The sequence below is a fragment of the Gordionus sp. m RMFG-2023 genome, chromosome 2 (genome assembly GCF_954871325.1).
Source record: "Gordionus sp. m RMFG-2023 chromosome 2, tfGorSpeb1-WG-v2, whole genome shotgun sequence".
In the NCBI taxonomy this organism is placed as follows: Eukaryota; Metazoa; Nematomorpha; class Gordioida; order Chordodea; family Parachordodidae; genus Gordionus; species Gordionus sp. m RMFG-2023.
Window position 1 is genome coordinate 32,027,063 of NC_088776.1, and position 15,570 is coordinate 32,042,632.

General features: G+C 25.9%; 1 protein-coding gene across 2 annotated transcripts in view; it reads right to left on the reverse strand.

Moving 5' to 3' along the window:
* Window positions 1-422: 422 nt before the first annotated feature.
* LOC135923818 (metabotropic glutamate receptor 3-like) overlaps window positions 423-15,570 on the reverse strand; it is a 36,106-nt gene continuing 20,958 nt past the window's right edge. The window contains exons 2-5 of one of the 2 annotated variants that reach the window (XM_065458770.1): window positions 1,538-3,084; window positions 1,102-1,282; window positions 972-1,046; window positions 423-923 (exon numbers count right to left, since the gene is read on the reverse strand). In XM_065458770.1, coding sequence (XP_065314842.1) covers window positions 637-923; window positions 972-1,046; window positions 1,102-1,282; window positions 1,538-3,084 — 2,090 coding nt within the window. In that variant the 3' untranslated portion in view covers window positions 423-636. The remainder of the gene's footprint in view (window positions 924-971; window positions 1,047-1,101; window positions 1,283-1,537; window positions 3,085-15,570) is intronic. The other variant, XM_065458771.1, reaches the window with a different exon arrangement.

Here is a 15,570-nt window from a genome sequence, read left to right on the forward strand (position 1 = left end):
TGCTAATGCCAGGCCAATGTAAGATTGGTATAAAATGGTTATATGTATCTAGAGGGGTGGTTTATATAATTCTATTCTTTATTTATATTCCTTTTTTTATATTCATTTTTTTTGTTGTCGTATGTCAAATCTTTCCTGCGATGAATATACGCGCTTAAGTATGTCATAACTTCATGAAGGAATATACTACAAGATTATCTACAAATCAATTTAAAAAATAAAGCTAGTTTTGGAAGTAAAAGTATGGCTTAGTAAACTAACAATGCATTTTTTTATAATTTATGTTTGTATATTATAAAGCATAAATTATTTTATTAATGATTTAAAAATGTTTAGATTTATTTTGATTCCTAACTTTATATTATTTAAATTAAACAATTACATCATAACAATATGGACATCAGATATAATATATGGCATTAAGCATTAAAATTTTTCTTCCTGCTTCACAAACACGAAAATCAAATATTTAATAAGCCTATTATACTAGATAATTTATTTCATATTTCCAACATTCTGACGCACATAATTAATTACTTAACATTAATTTTAATAATATTATAGTTATTATTAAATAAACTTAATAAATATTTTTATTCAGTTTTAATGATAACAATTTTAAATAAATAAAATGATTTAAAATGAAGTAAGGCTTTCTTCAATTATACGTGCCCTTTTAACGTTAGTTGTTTTAGATTTGTTTTCGGCATTATTTAATACATGATTTACTTTAAGCTTTATTGGAGAGGTAGATGGGTCGTTTTTCATAATTGGTATAGTATTTTTAAAAATTAAATCTTTTTTTTTGTCCAATAAGATTTCTTCTTCCGAATTCAAACTACTTTTTTGACTCTTAAGTTCATCGTGATTGTTGTTGAATCCAATTCTTAGAGGAATATTATGGTTCGTGAGAGAATTTTTGCCTGTATAAGAAAATTATTATTTATTTTATTTTTTGTAAAAAGCTTAACTCATTTGATTTCTAGAATATAGAGATATGGTGGTAGTGCCTAAAATGGAAGCAGTGCAAGCTGAACTGAATAATTCTAATTGTTAAAAAAATGTATTGAAGATAAAATCAGACATATATGTAGTATATACCTTGATTGTATGTTGAGCTACTATTGGTGGCAGTTTTAGCATAACCCGCGGATCCCATCGTCAATTTTCTAACATTCTTCTCGGGGTGAAAGACAATTATATATATTTTAGGACCAAATAAGCAAAATAAGGTTACGGAAGCACTTAAACTTATAGTAATACATAATGTCGTAGTTTGAATCTGGAATAAAATATTTTAATATAACTTATTTAATAACTTCCATTAAATTTTTAGAATATCCCCATTAAATTAATATTGTAATAATTCACGCAAACTATCCGAGCTAAATCAATTATAAACATGTTTTATATGATAATAATAAAAATGACATTAATCAATTGTCCTTGAGTGATTATTTTATTATTTTACTGGTTTGATAAAGCATATAATATTTTTACCCTTTCTCTTACATAAAGTAAAATTATTAAGACTAACCTGAAATTCATTGAGTGTGCTGAAGTATATAGGAATAAATGCAAGCCAAATTATGCATGTTGTATACATCGAAAATCCAATAAATTTAGATTCGTTGAAATTTTCAGGTATCTTTCTCGTTTTGACAGCGTACACAGTGCAAATTATTATCAATATTATGTTGTAAGCCAAGGAGAAAAGAAATGAGGTGTCCTTGATGCGGCATTTCAGTATCACAATATCCCTTTTGTTTTCGGGGGAAAAATTTCTTGTCCCAGGTACCTCTAACAAGAACCATATAGCGTTCATGACTATTTGAACGGTTATCAAGATTAAAGCTATAACCATTTGTGAAGTAGGACTAATAAAAGTTGGTCTCTTTGCAGATCTACTGGCACTGTTGAAAATCCTAGATATACGATTTGTTTTGGTGAGCAAACTTGAATACATGACGGCGAACCCAAAACCTATCATAAACCTTTGCAAACCACATACCAAAAGAGTTGGTTTAGCTAGGAGTGGAAAGGTGCACAAATAACAAATCGTGATCCCACCCAATAGCATGAAACTTAATTCTCTGCCTGAAGCCTTAACTAATGGGGTATCTATATTGATTAAAAATATTAAACCAACATAAGTGGTTAATAAAACACCGATTAAAGATATGCATATAGGTATTATGGCGTATATGCTACTCCATATAATGTATCTTAATGGTAATTGATAGCACGAATCAAGCTTAGGAGATCTAGGCCACCAACCAATGCCACAGTCCCAACAGGTTGTCTCGTTAACCACATATTCCCAGGGCTGACATTTTGTACATATCCAACAACAAACTTCTCCCTTTTGCATATTTTTTATTTCTCCTCGCTGACAAGGCTCACTACATCTGGAAATAGGGATTTTAATTTTTATAATTTCGTAGTCCACCTTTTTTAAATCGGTTGATTTTAATTTTTGATTTAATTTTGAAGCATGTTTATTACAAATATCATCATGGACATCTTTATTTATGTTTTTGCAAAGATTTTTATGGTCAGTTTTCTGCGATTGTTTTATTTTTAAAGCCTTAGACATATTTTTTGAATCTACCATTTTAATATCTTTAGTCTTTTTGGCAATCGATTCATCTGAGTAACTCGCATCAATTACTATGTCCTCAGAGTAAATTGGATCGACTCTGATTTTGTCAATGAATGTCACAGATAATGTTAAATCATCCTTTTTAACATATGAAGTTTTGTTCAATTTTATTTTCCTTTTGATATCAAAAACATCTTGTAAAATTGGAGTATGAGTAGGTGATGATACATTCAAATAGAAAGAAGTTAACATTGCATGACGATTGATAATTTTCTTATCGCTGTAATCTTTGCCTGCGCCATCACTGATCAGGGAATTTTTCCATTTAATTTCGCTTACGTTTAAATTTAATCCTTCATCCCAAATTCCTACCAATTTGTACTCGTATAATTTGGTGACAGGATTAAATCGGTAATTTAGTATATTGTATTTGGGAATACCGTCTCCGTGGTTGTCTAATCTTATTGTCTGTCCAAAGGGATCTGTAGTATGATACAAAATTTTATTTTAAGTAAAATTCAAGCTTAAAAAGAGTTTAATATACTTCATTATTTAAAAAAAAAATTAGTATATAAAATGCATGTAGGTAAGTTGATTATAAGTATAATTTACTTTGCATAGATATGATATCATTTTAAATTCCCTCCTTATTAATAATTTAATTAGCCATGAGAAGGTTCATGTTTTAGGTTCATTCATAACGGTGTTAACAATAATAATTTTTGTCTTTTAAACCGTTGAACTTAGAAGGCAAAATACTCTGAAATGGGCATTATAATTATTAATCACGAACCATTTATATAAAAAAATATCCTCTTTTCCCAATATTTTTATAATAGCGTCGAGATTTTTCTAAGAAGGGAGGTTATGTGTCCTTTAAATAATATTAGTTAATATAAATTTCAAGCAATTTATTTAGATTAAATATTTTTCTTCAAAAATTTAATAGTGTTTTCCAATAATAAATGGAAAAGAATCGATCGAAGATAGATAGATGCGATTGAAAGGGCAAAAATCCCATCGAAAAAAGAAAAGTAAAAAAATGGAAATTGTCCGATAAATGAAGCAAAGGTTAATCGAAAGAGGAAATATTGCATTATTTATCTTATTTATTGAAATATTTTCTTATTCTGTCATTTTAATCACCTGCAAACCTCCCATATCATTTTCCTTAATATTTCTTCTTATTTCTATTTCATTTTTTGCCAATAATTTATAAAATTTATATTTTAATAATGGAGAATAAATGAAAATAAAAAGAAAAAAATTATTAAAAATGACTAAATGGAATAGTGACAAGAAATCGTACAAATATGAAAAAAGCAAAGAATATATTTATTTAGAAATAACAAAAAAATAAATAAAAAAGTAAGAAAGAATATAGAATACATTAAATAAGAAAAGAATGATAAAAATAAATAAAAAAATTAAAAGTATAGAAGAAAAATAGCAAAAATAGATAAGGGCACAATAATTACAAACTTATAAAATATTAAAAACTTGGTTTACATATAATTAACCTTCTCTGTTTCCATTGGACAAATGATGTTAAATCGCATATATATTTTTGAGTTTGAACGTTCCAAAAATTTAAGAGAATGGAAAAAGGGAGGAAAAACAATTAGAATAGAAATGAGAGAAGATTAAGCATTAAATAGATATGGCAGGAAAGAAATATAAAAAAATAATTGAAAAAAGGATTGTAGAAAAAGATAAAAAGATTGATCAAAAATGAGAAAAATAAGAAAAAAAACGAAATATACTAATTTTTTTAAAATATAGCATAAAATAATAAACAATAGAAATATAAATAGGAAAAAAAAATTAGAAATTCAAGAAAAGCGATATTTGCAGGCAATTAAAATGACAAAAAATAAGATTAATGGTGACTTCCTTTTATTGAAAAATTTTCCTTCTTCGATCGGACCTTTTCCCTTATCGATGAGATTTATTTCTTTTCGACTATACTTTTTCTTATCCTCCAGTCATTTCTTTTATTGATCGAACCTTTTCCTTCTTGGATCGGATTTTTTCTTTTATGGATCCGCTCTTTTCCTTTTTCAAATTGTTCTTTTCCCTTGTTGATAAAACATTTCATTTTTTTGGATAGGAAACATAATCATTTAAAAAAAATACTACCTTTACTTATCAAATATTATACTAAAAAGTTTTATAAATAGTTATTTATGTCAGTTTTAGGTTGGAACCTTCTCCCCATTGCTTATACTAATAGCAATGTTAATTAATGTGTATTTTATTTTTAAATTAACTTGCTTTTTTTAACTAGCAAAAAAGAAGAATGAATATTATTTTCTTGATTTTTCAATTATAGCAGTTTCAAAAAATTATTGGCATACAAATATAATAATTCATTTAAATAGAAACCAAATTAAAGTTAAGGGAGTGGCTAATCTGGGATGGTCAGAAATACATTTCTAAAAATTATAAGATTATATTATATCACTAATAAAGCTGTAAATTTTTAATAATAAAAAAGTTTATTTATTGGAGTGGAATAATGGACTAGCTGTTTATGAAGATTATAGAATTGATCAATAATTTATAAAATTTTGACATTAAATTCAAATAATTTACCAAGCTCAAATAATTTTTATAATTTGTAATTTTATTTAAAATAATGTATAACAAAAAATAATTAAAATACAGAACTTACAAACCCAGTCCGGAATCCAGCCCGGCCAGGATGATGACATAATATTTAGAATCCGGGCTAGGTCGGGCTTAAAATTTAAAAACAAAAATCCTGGCCGGGCCAATTGTTTAAAAATTTATATTATATCTACAAATAGAAAAAATTTTCGAGCATTTAATATTTATTTTGGCTCATATTTTCAATTGTTTATATTTACAATTTTCCTTTGAAAAAATTAGTAAGATAACCGTCAAAATTATTTGAAATAAAAATTGATCCTGACTGGACCAAATAATTTCCAAAATAATCGGGGGCCGAAATAGGCATATCTGTACTGTGGATCAGAGTTGTGGATCTATTATCTTAAAAGAGTTAATTAATTTTTTTATATCTTAGATTATTGAATCAATAAAAAAAATCTGCTGATACAGATAAAGATTCAAATAAAATGTTTTTCAAAAAGGTTTTCATAAATATATTAAATATATTTATAAAATAATGTTAAATATTTGTTAGGGTAGACCTGTGCACCAATGTGCCACCGCCGGCATCGCTTTTTTAGCTCTAACTACGCCGCCGCGGAAAAATTATCTACATTCGGTGGAAATTATCTTATGATTTTTATAATTGAATAATATTTATAATTATATATATGATACATTATAAATACAAATGTTTAAAATTATTTAAATTATAAGGAATTCTATTTTTATTCTAATTTTTAATTTCGCAATTACAAAAGCATCTGATATTTGTAAAACCCTTAAAATTTGAAATATTACTTATTATTACAGGAATTATTGTGTTGCTGCAAGATTTATGATTTCGAATTTTGGAAATTGTTTTGATTCAGAACATAAAATGTTCACTTGACAAAATTTATCTTATATTTTATGATAAAATTTATGTTTAGCAGTGTTTTCAATTTGATAGCTTCAAACATGATACAAATTTATATTTTTGGTCATAAAGAAATTGTTCCTCATTTATGTTCTTAAAATTTAAATAAAACATTTTTATATATAAGATAAATTTATTAAAATTGTTAAATACTTAATATATTTTAATTATATATGAACGTAAAGAAATTATTTAGAAGAGGTAGTTTGTTCCATCGACATAATTACTTAAATTTGTAGAAAAGGGTATTTCAAGGTGTTTCAAAGTCTTGATTTAATTAGCTTGATTTCTTACATATATTAAGAATCTCTAAATCAAATAATAAAATATTGGAAAAAATAAAATATTAATAATAAGAGCCAATATAAATCGTGAATAATATTGTTAAAAAACATATGATAATTTAAAAAAGTTAATCAAAATATCATTTATATGAAAATCTAATCTTTTTGCGATTGAAACAACTTTTTCTCTGTAATGGGGATCAAATATCTATGTATATTAAGTAGAGCTCTATTCAATTGATTTTCTGATGTCGTACTTATTATATAAGTTTTTATTCTCCGTGATATAGAAAAATATTATTCATTTGTGTTTGTAATTAAAATTGTTGTCAAATGTACAATAATTTTAGTATATTTGAAAAAAATTGTAATATATATTTAATTTAAGGTATACTGTTGAAATATTCAGATGAAAACGTTTAAACGAAAAATGTCTAAATTAGAAGAATTATCACGATATTATTTAAGATTATAGACTATGTAAATGAGGATTAAAGGAAAGATATTTATTTGAGATTTTGCGAATATTATAATTTTCAGTTTTTGGAAAGAATTCTTTTTAACCCTTTTAATTTAATTTTTATGTCTTATTATTTTATAATTATTTTGGATAATGTAATAAAGTGATAGTAAAATTATTTATTCCTATTTTTATATATGTTGATTATTATTTTCCAGTTCTTTTTATTTCAAACTATTCTCCAATTGTTACCTCAATCTTGCTTATTATAGTGGTGCCGAAAAGAGGACGCGTTCCTGGATCGCTTTAAGAAAATTTCAATCTAATGCCAGGCAATGATTATATGGGGACAAGGAGTGATGTCAACTGCATTCTAAGGCAATAATTCCATAAATAAAGAGGTAAGAAAAATATTTAGAGAAATGTAATTGAAATTTAAAGGACGTATTTTTTTAAAAAGAGAAAAGAAGATAATTAACTTTTAAAATTAAATTTACTTTGGATTTCAAGGATATTTCGAGTTATTAAAATCAAATTTAAATGTATGTTGAAAAAGAAAGAAAGTATTTTACGGTAGCTTATTTAGATTTCAGACTTTTATTGATATTGTTAAGATTAAGATTCAAAATGGTGTAGCCATATGATTAGCTAAAATGAAAAACAAAAGGCATTCATAGTAGATGAGATATAAAGAAGTTTGTGTAATAGTTATTTAAAGGTGATAATTTATGAAATTTATAGTTAAAGCTATTGGTACTTAGAAGCCAACTGAATCTAATTGAGAATATAAGATTTTTTAGATTTTAGAATTATTATAAGTTATTAAATAATTGATTACCAGAGATTACTATGACAAATAAAAAGGAACATAAATTGTGGAGATTAAATAAATTTATTTGTAAAAATATAGTAGGGGAGCAGGGTTGCCAGGTCAAAATTTTCAAATTGCGGGAGAATTTTAGTATTATGCGGGAGAAATATGAAAATTTCGGTAGAAATATAAAAATTGCTAAAAAAAATTTTTTTGCAGGCCTTCGGAAGGGATTTTGAATTGATTTAATTATCCGCCTATTATTTTTTATAATTAGTTTATATAAATGCTAAGTCGGTAAATATTTTTCAAAATAAAGTAACATCTTGATTTATTAAAATATATTAATTCATAAAAAAACGAACGATCTTTTTTTAATATAAAAGAATGTAAACAAGATAAAACTTTATAAAAAAAACGATTTTAATTTTACAATTAAAAATATATTTTATGCAAATGTCCCTCAAAACGATCGCAATTGGAAATCTACCGTGTATGTGTAACATTATAGGAATAGGCGCTTAATTATCACATATCACGTTTAAATACATAATAAGGTACTCCAAAAATAAGAAATAATTCAGATGCAAATACAGTTGCGGCAATTGTAATCACTTATCTTGTAGTACAACATTCACAGAGATAATTATCATCACAATGTTGGTATAATCCTTTTCCCATATTATTTGATGACTTAATATAAATGAAAACTATACTTGTAGAACAAAAATGAGCAAGGCTATCATCAATGTTTTAGGGCATAAATCGAGGAGGTCAATTCTTGACGATTTGAAAGATGGGCATACATATGCAATTCTAACAGATGCATCTAATAAGGAAAATATTAAAATATTTTCCTTGATCCTCCGCTATTTCAAAAGGTCGTTTCAATTCCCCTCAAATAGTGAAAAATTCAAAGACATAGCTAACCAAATTGCATGTCAGCTTTCTGATCTAATAATGCCTCAGTAAATTTGGTAAAAACAGAGTGTATTTACAGAATTGAGTCAGCACAATGTTGGTTGCGATATGTTTCTAATACCCGCCATCCATAGAATTTTAAAATTTTATAAACCTTTAAAAAAATATTTCTTAAATAAAGATTATAAAAGCTGTCCTAACATTTTGAAAATTTTTTTCAATAATGAATGGCAGAGATATAAAAATTTCGGGCCCGGCCATATTGTCCAACCCGGGGGCCGGGCCTGCAGGTCTCTGAAAAACATACCAAGACAACTTTTGAAAGTAGATTGAAAGGTTTGGATCTTTTGAATATTCATAGGCATTTGACAACAAGCAAGGATGAGATAATTGAAAAATTAGCTCAATCCCAACGAAGATTGGATTTTACATTGTAAATATATAACATACAAAATACAATTATTCCCTAAGCTTTTTGTGTATTAATTTATATTTCTAACATTTAAATTTTTTATACTTTATATATAAATTTTAAAGCTCAAAAAATTCAAATTTCTATTTTGGGTCATTTAAGTGATTCTTTACATATAATTTTTTTATAATTCACATTAATTTAAAATTGTGTATTAGAAATAGTTATTAGTCCTGATAAATTTATGCTTGATATTTTTAAAAAACAATAATATTTCTTAAAAAATTTTATTATCCCCCCCCCCCCCCAGACCAGATTCCTGCGTACGCGCCTGTCAAAAAGGTAATTTAAAATAGAATATAATCTCTTTATATTAGGGATACTTAGCAAATCATAAAAATCTTTGATTCCTCATAATTTTATAAATAATTTGTATTGTTTGACTGTGAGGTAAAGGGGGGGGGGGTTTCCATCACACCCGCTAGATATAATTGATAAATTAGAGAGCAAAAAATAATTTAGAAACTAAACAATATGGTAAAATAAATCAATATTTTTTACAATCTAAATATTAAGAAGTATCCGTGGAATCAACATCGTTAACAAAAGATTAATAATATATATATAAATATTTCAATAAAATAAATTTACAATTCTATGACTCTGGTTCGATTCTATGGCTTTTAGATTTGCTATAACTATTACATCTCTTCTTTTTGCCAATAGGTATATATTTCGAAAACTAATCATCTCATGATAACTTGCCTGGTATTTATATTGCAAAATCAGATATTCTTGATATCTTCTTTAGCCATAGTTTTTCCGATCATTCTGGTCGTATAAGATTTAACAGAAGCTCTTAAAAAAAACTTTGAAAAATGCAAGAGACTGACAAGATTAAGAGAGATATGCATATGCTATATATCTGGTATCAATGGAAATCTGCAAGAATCCTTTATATTCTTTCTTCTACCTTAACTTTGAAACAAATTTATAACAATATAATCTTATCTATAATTTTAATATACATATTCAATATTTTCAAAAACATAATATTCCTTAAGGAATGCCTAATATTTTATTATTGTTGTCCATAATTTTTAAAATAGAATGTTATTTTTGAAAGATAAAAAGGCGAAGATTCATTTTGATTATCAATCTTCGATTATAGATTATCTTTATCTACTCTATATTATAATTCATCGTGACCTAATATAATGATAAAAAAATCCATTTTTTTCTCAAGACCTGATTAGATTATAAATAACTTTTAATGTGATTATATTATTTTGTATTGATTTTGATATAATTATTTTTATTTTTAGTTATACAGTAAGAAATCGTAAAAAGATTAATAGGAAAACATTATTTAGAAATTTTTATTTTTTTTGTTTAAAATTGATATAATGTAATTTTTTTTATAATCTGGTCGGAAAATTATCGTCCCTTACCAGAGAAAATATTTTAATAGAAAATTACTATCGTAGTCGCATAATTTGTAAATTTAACATAAATACATGATAGAACATTCAATACTTATTATAAATTTATATTAATTTTAAAAAATTATATTAAATTCTAAGATTTATAAATCAAAATTATTTAACCTTTAAATAATTTAATGGGTAGGATCAGAAGTAATTTTCATGGAAAAGAAAATAGGAAAAATTAAGTGAGCCACAGAATTTTTTAATGATTTTATTGAAGTAAGATGTAAAATGAAGAAGCCCAAGATTTGATAAAAATGAATGATGAAAACTATTTTTTATACTCATGTAACTAAAAAAATATATTGATGAGTCCTTATTATAAATAGCAATTGAAAAATAATATACTAAAATAAATGACTAAAAAGGAGTTGTTCCTTTTTAAAAGTAGCTAGTTCCCGCTCCCGCTCCTATCTTCTTAAAAAGAGCTAGCTACCGCTCCCTCTACTTCATTTTTAAAAGGAGCTAGCTCCCGCTCCAAGTAATGGAGTGCCACTCCATAACCTCTACTTTGATTTTCATTTTTTTAGAAGGTACACGAAACAAAATCATATTTTATTATGATAAAGTTTTATTTATATTAAATGATCTATCAAAATATTTATAATCTTTTATTAGCCAAAAGTAATAAATTTTCTAAATTAGAAAACATCCACGCCTCTCTCATAAGACCTGTTTTGCAATAGTAAATAAGCACTCTATAGGAGCACTAGAGGGAAGCGGGGTATTATATTTTATAAAGATATTTTTTAATTTAGGTATAAAAAAGGAGGTTGAACAAGTAATGAGAAAATTAAAATAAATATTAAAATATAATATAATTAAAAAGCATCATATCTAACAACCCAAGCTCAACTATAATGAATAGCCCAAAAATAATTATAACCATTTTAAAAAAAATTATTCCAAAATAAAAAATATTAGTTATCATTTCGTTAAGAATTTTTACTTTTAGATGCTTTTTTAGATAGGAGCTGCTCACTTTTGAATATGAATTACTTTTGCTTAAACACAAAAGGCATTTTGCCCTTAAATTTGTTTGATCATTTGGATCAACATCTTTTAGAAGTTTAAAATATTTTTTGTATGAAGGAAAATAGAAATTCGATTTCTTCTTCTATGATCTCTAATCCATAATATAGAGAACTATTTTTAATATATATCTATAAAATGAATATTAATATGACTTACAAGATTTTCCACAAATTTTTCAATATAAAAATGAAAAACTTGATGTTTAATATTTAAATGATTAGAAGAAAAACCAATATAAAACTTGGATGAATAAATTTAAATAAAATAAAATTTCATTTTTATCGAATTTTAATTAACAAATATTATTATTATTTAAAAAATAATTTAATTTATATCTCGGAGTGGTGGAGCGGCGCTTCTCCACTCCAGACCTAAAAGGAGCTAGCTTCTGCTCCCACTCCTCATTTTTTGAAATAATGTAGCGGCGCTCCAGGAGCGCAAGCCGCTCCTTAATTCTGCTGAAAATAGGGGTAAAAAAAATATATACTAAAAAAAGCAAATAAATAAATAATTTTTAAAAAAACATCGCAGGCAGTTTTATCATTTGAATATCCAATATCTGAGGAGCCTTTTATAAATTTGAAGGCCTCGCTTCAAATCTCAAAATGTTAGTTACTATAGGAATATAAATGACATTATTGAGGTCGAATATTTAAAAAAAGAATGGATTTCACTTTGTTTTAGTTTTATCGCAGTCGAGATATGGAGGACACATAAGCTACGGTTAGGAATAAGAATAGCTTCGAACCATTCGTAGTCGTTCGTTTACCTTTTAAACTTACCGTTGGAAAATAAGTAATTAAGGAAATGACAACAAAGGGAGCATTACGGGTCTTTCTGTGCCAGAGATCGATATGATAGGAGAAAAGGTACAGTTTTTGGCTCAGATGTGATGAGCTAGGGAAGGAGATTGTAAATTTCACTAAAGGAAAAGTTAGATAAAAATCTATATGGATAAGTGACCAAAGTGTTAAATGCCAATCCCTACCGATTTACATAGCTTGGAAGTGATCGATTAGGATTAATTTTAAATTCATGAAAAGCTAGAGGACCCTCATATTTGATAAATAGGGGATAATTTTTTGGCATAGAATATCGAAGGAATAAGCGTGGAAAAGGGTAAGCAAAGAGGTTAATTAAATCAGAGTGGTTTAATTTGGAATAAACATATTATGTTCTCTCCTGGGGTAATAAGAGGAAAGATACAGTTCTATAACTATTACATTACAGATATGATCGATGTTTCTGAAAAGAGGGCAATCATGCTTTAATGGCATTGAATACATTTAAGAAATCAAGTTTTTATTTTCTTTAAGACTATCGAACAGCATCGGTGGATAATTTCGAGTCTTCTCAAATATTTGATATTTAGTGAGGTCTAAGCTATGAATATGAAATAATCTTTTTCTTAGAGTTTATAATTCTGGATATTGAGCCGGACTGGGTAACTTTTAAAAATTTATTTGGACCCGGGCAGGGAAAAAAATATCTAGCTGGATAAAAAAAGTCATTAGGCTAGATTATTGATGAATTCTGATAGATAGATGTGATAATCTATAAAATGTAATGTTTTAATTATATCACCTCCCCAATATTTTAAATAGTTGTTTATTTTGTTGTTCAACTACATATATTTCGGGTTAGGCCTTGTATTTAAAAAAAAGGCCGGATCGGGCAACTTTAGTAAAAAATGGGAAACGGGCCAAGTCGGATAAAAATTTGGCTGGGTCGGAAAAAAACTAAATTCCAACCAGAATGGGCCTAAAAATTTTAACATTGTAGACATCTGTCTCATATATATAAATATTTGAGTTATTTTATAAAGTATTTGGGTAAACCAATAATAATATAAGATATAAATGCATGAAATGAATCTTAAAATATATACGCTATATAAAATAAACACTTTTTTAAAAATATTTAATTGAAATGTTAACATGGTTTTGAAATAAATTAATAAGTGAGTTAGACTGGACAAGTCAATAATACTTATTAATTAATCTGTTAGAGGGGTAAGGGTATTTGATTCATATCTTTTTTTAAACAAAAAAAATAAATACATTAGTGAAATTTTTGATTATTTAAAAATATTTTGTTATTCCAAGGTTTTAATAAATAATTATAATAATAAATTTTCTTATCTCCTGTTGGTACTAAATTCTAAAAATATCAAATCGACTAGTATCATAAAATTCTAACACCTATGCCTATTTTTACAATATAATATAGATTATTCTGTGTTTTAAAATCCTTTTATTTATATAAACTCAAATAAATGGAATTATGTTAAAATAATAGACTTATTAATACCTCAAGATTAATAAGCCAAGAAAAAAAGTATAACCAAAAATAAGGTGCCACTTTGATTTGTTAGTATTAGAATAAAAAATATTATGTTATTCGTAGACCTCTAATAATTGATACATCATTAGTTTATTTACTTTTCTTTTAAATTATTGTTTATAGTGGCACATTGTGACGATTTTTTTGGAAAGGAAGGTGGGAGGAGTTAGGGGGGGGGGCATATTAACGAAAACAAGAAAATTTATGAAGGTCTTTATTCAGTAATGATTTATAAATAATCATAATATTATATACCTTTATATTAAGTTTTTTTAAAATTCTTCAATTTATTAGAAAATTTAAAGAAAAATGTTTATGAATTCTTATATTATATTTGGCTTTATTTTATATATAATAGATTTATTTCATTATATTTAATTTATTAGGGATTCAATTTAAATCTTTTATAAAATTTTACCAAATTACTGTAGCGGCTTATACATAATCAGAATATTCATTAATATATATAAATTAAGTTGGCGAATAAAATCGTGTAAAATTGATTGCTAAAATATATATTACAATTAATGTAATTTTTTTACATTTTCTCTAAATGACCCAAATGTGTAAAAATAGTGGCTTCATAATGTAATTGAACGTTTGTTCGATATGCAAAACGCATACAATGTATTTCAATTTCAATTGGTATCGTGCAAACTGATGGCAATTTATAATCATTAATAAAAACGCTAACTGGTTTGCTTTTTTTAGAAAACTCTTAATTAGGTCGCACCACCTGGCTGTCAAACAAAATTTGACATTAAGTAGATGTTCAAGAGTTGGTTAAAATTAAATTGTTTTTATTTAAAATAAATGATCATACATCTTATAATATAATTATTAAGTTTGAACAAAGATTGTTATGAGGTTAGCATTTGATAAATATTTAGACACAAGTTTGAATAATTATTTTTTTTTAATTATATAATCAAAGTTGAATTGAATTCTGTTATATTTATATTTTAAAATTTATGAAAGATAAATATTTATATTATTGGGGTGTAAAAAAAGTTGGCAGATTAAATATTAATAATAGGAATCCAATATCGATAAGTTCTAATTTGGTGGTCAATAATTTAACATACAAATTTTATAGATTTTTAAATTATTTTCTATTATTCATTTATTATATTCATGGTGAGAAAAAATAAAATTACAATAACAATCATTTTCATTATTTCTCTTATTTTATACTAGGTGAAAATTCTTTTTGCTGATCTTAGATTAGCGGTTCTCCCAGTAAAATCAAGTTTATGTGTTGGATTTTCTAGGTGAGGGGGGACTATGCCTAATATTAAATTTGTTTCTGTAAAAAAAAATTGGACCACTTGATTCCTGCCAAAACATAAGCAAGTTGAGTACATATTAATAATAAATGAAAAATGGTTTATTTATTGTACCCAGGCATTCAACGCCCCAACGGCTATGTCCTATACCCAATCCTTAAATATCTATCCTTACCTAATCTAAAAAAATTAACAAAAAAAGGAAATCCAAATATTAAGAATAACAAAATTAAAAAACCAATATTCAAGCAAATGTATTAGCACGAAAATAATATCTCGAATGTATTATCGCGAATGTAAAAGCACATCGCTAATGCATATGCGAATACATAACCGGGAATGAATTATCATGAATGCAATTTCGCGAATGCATTAT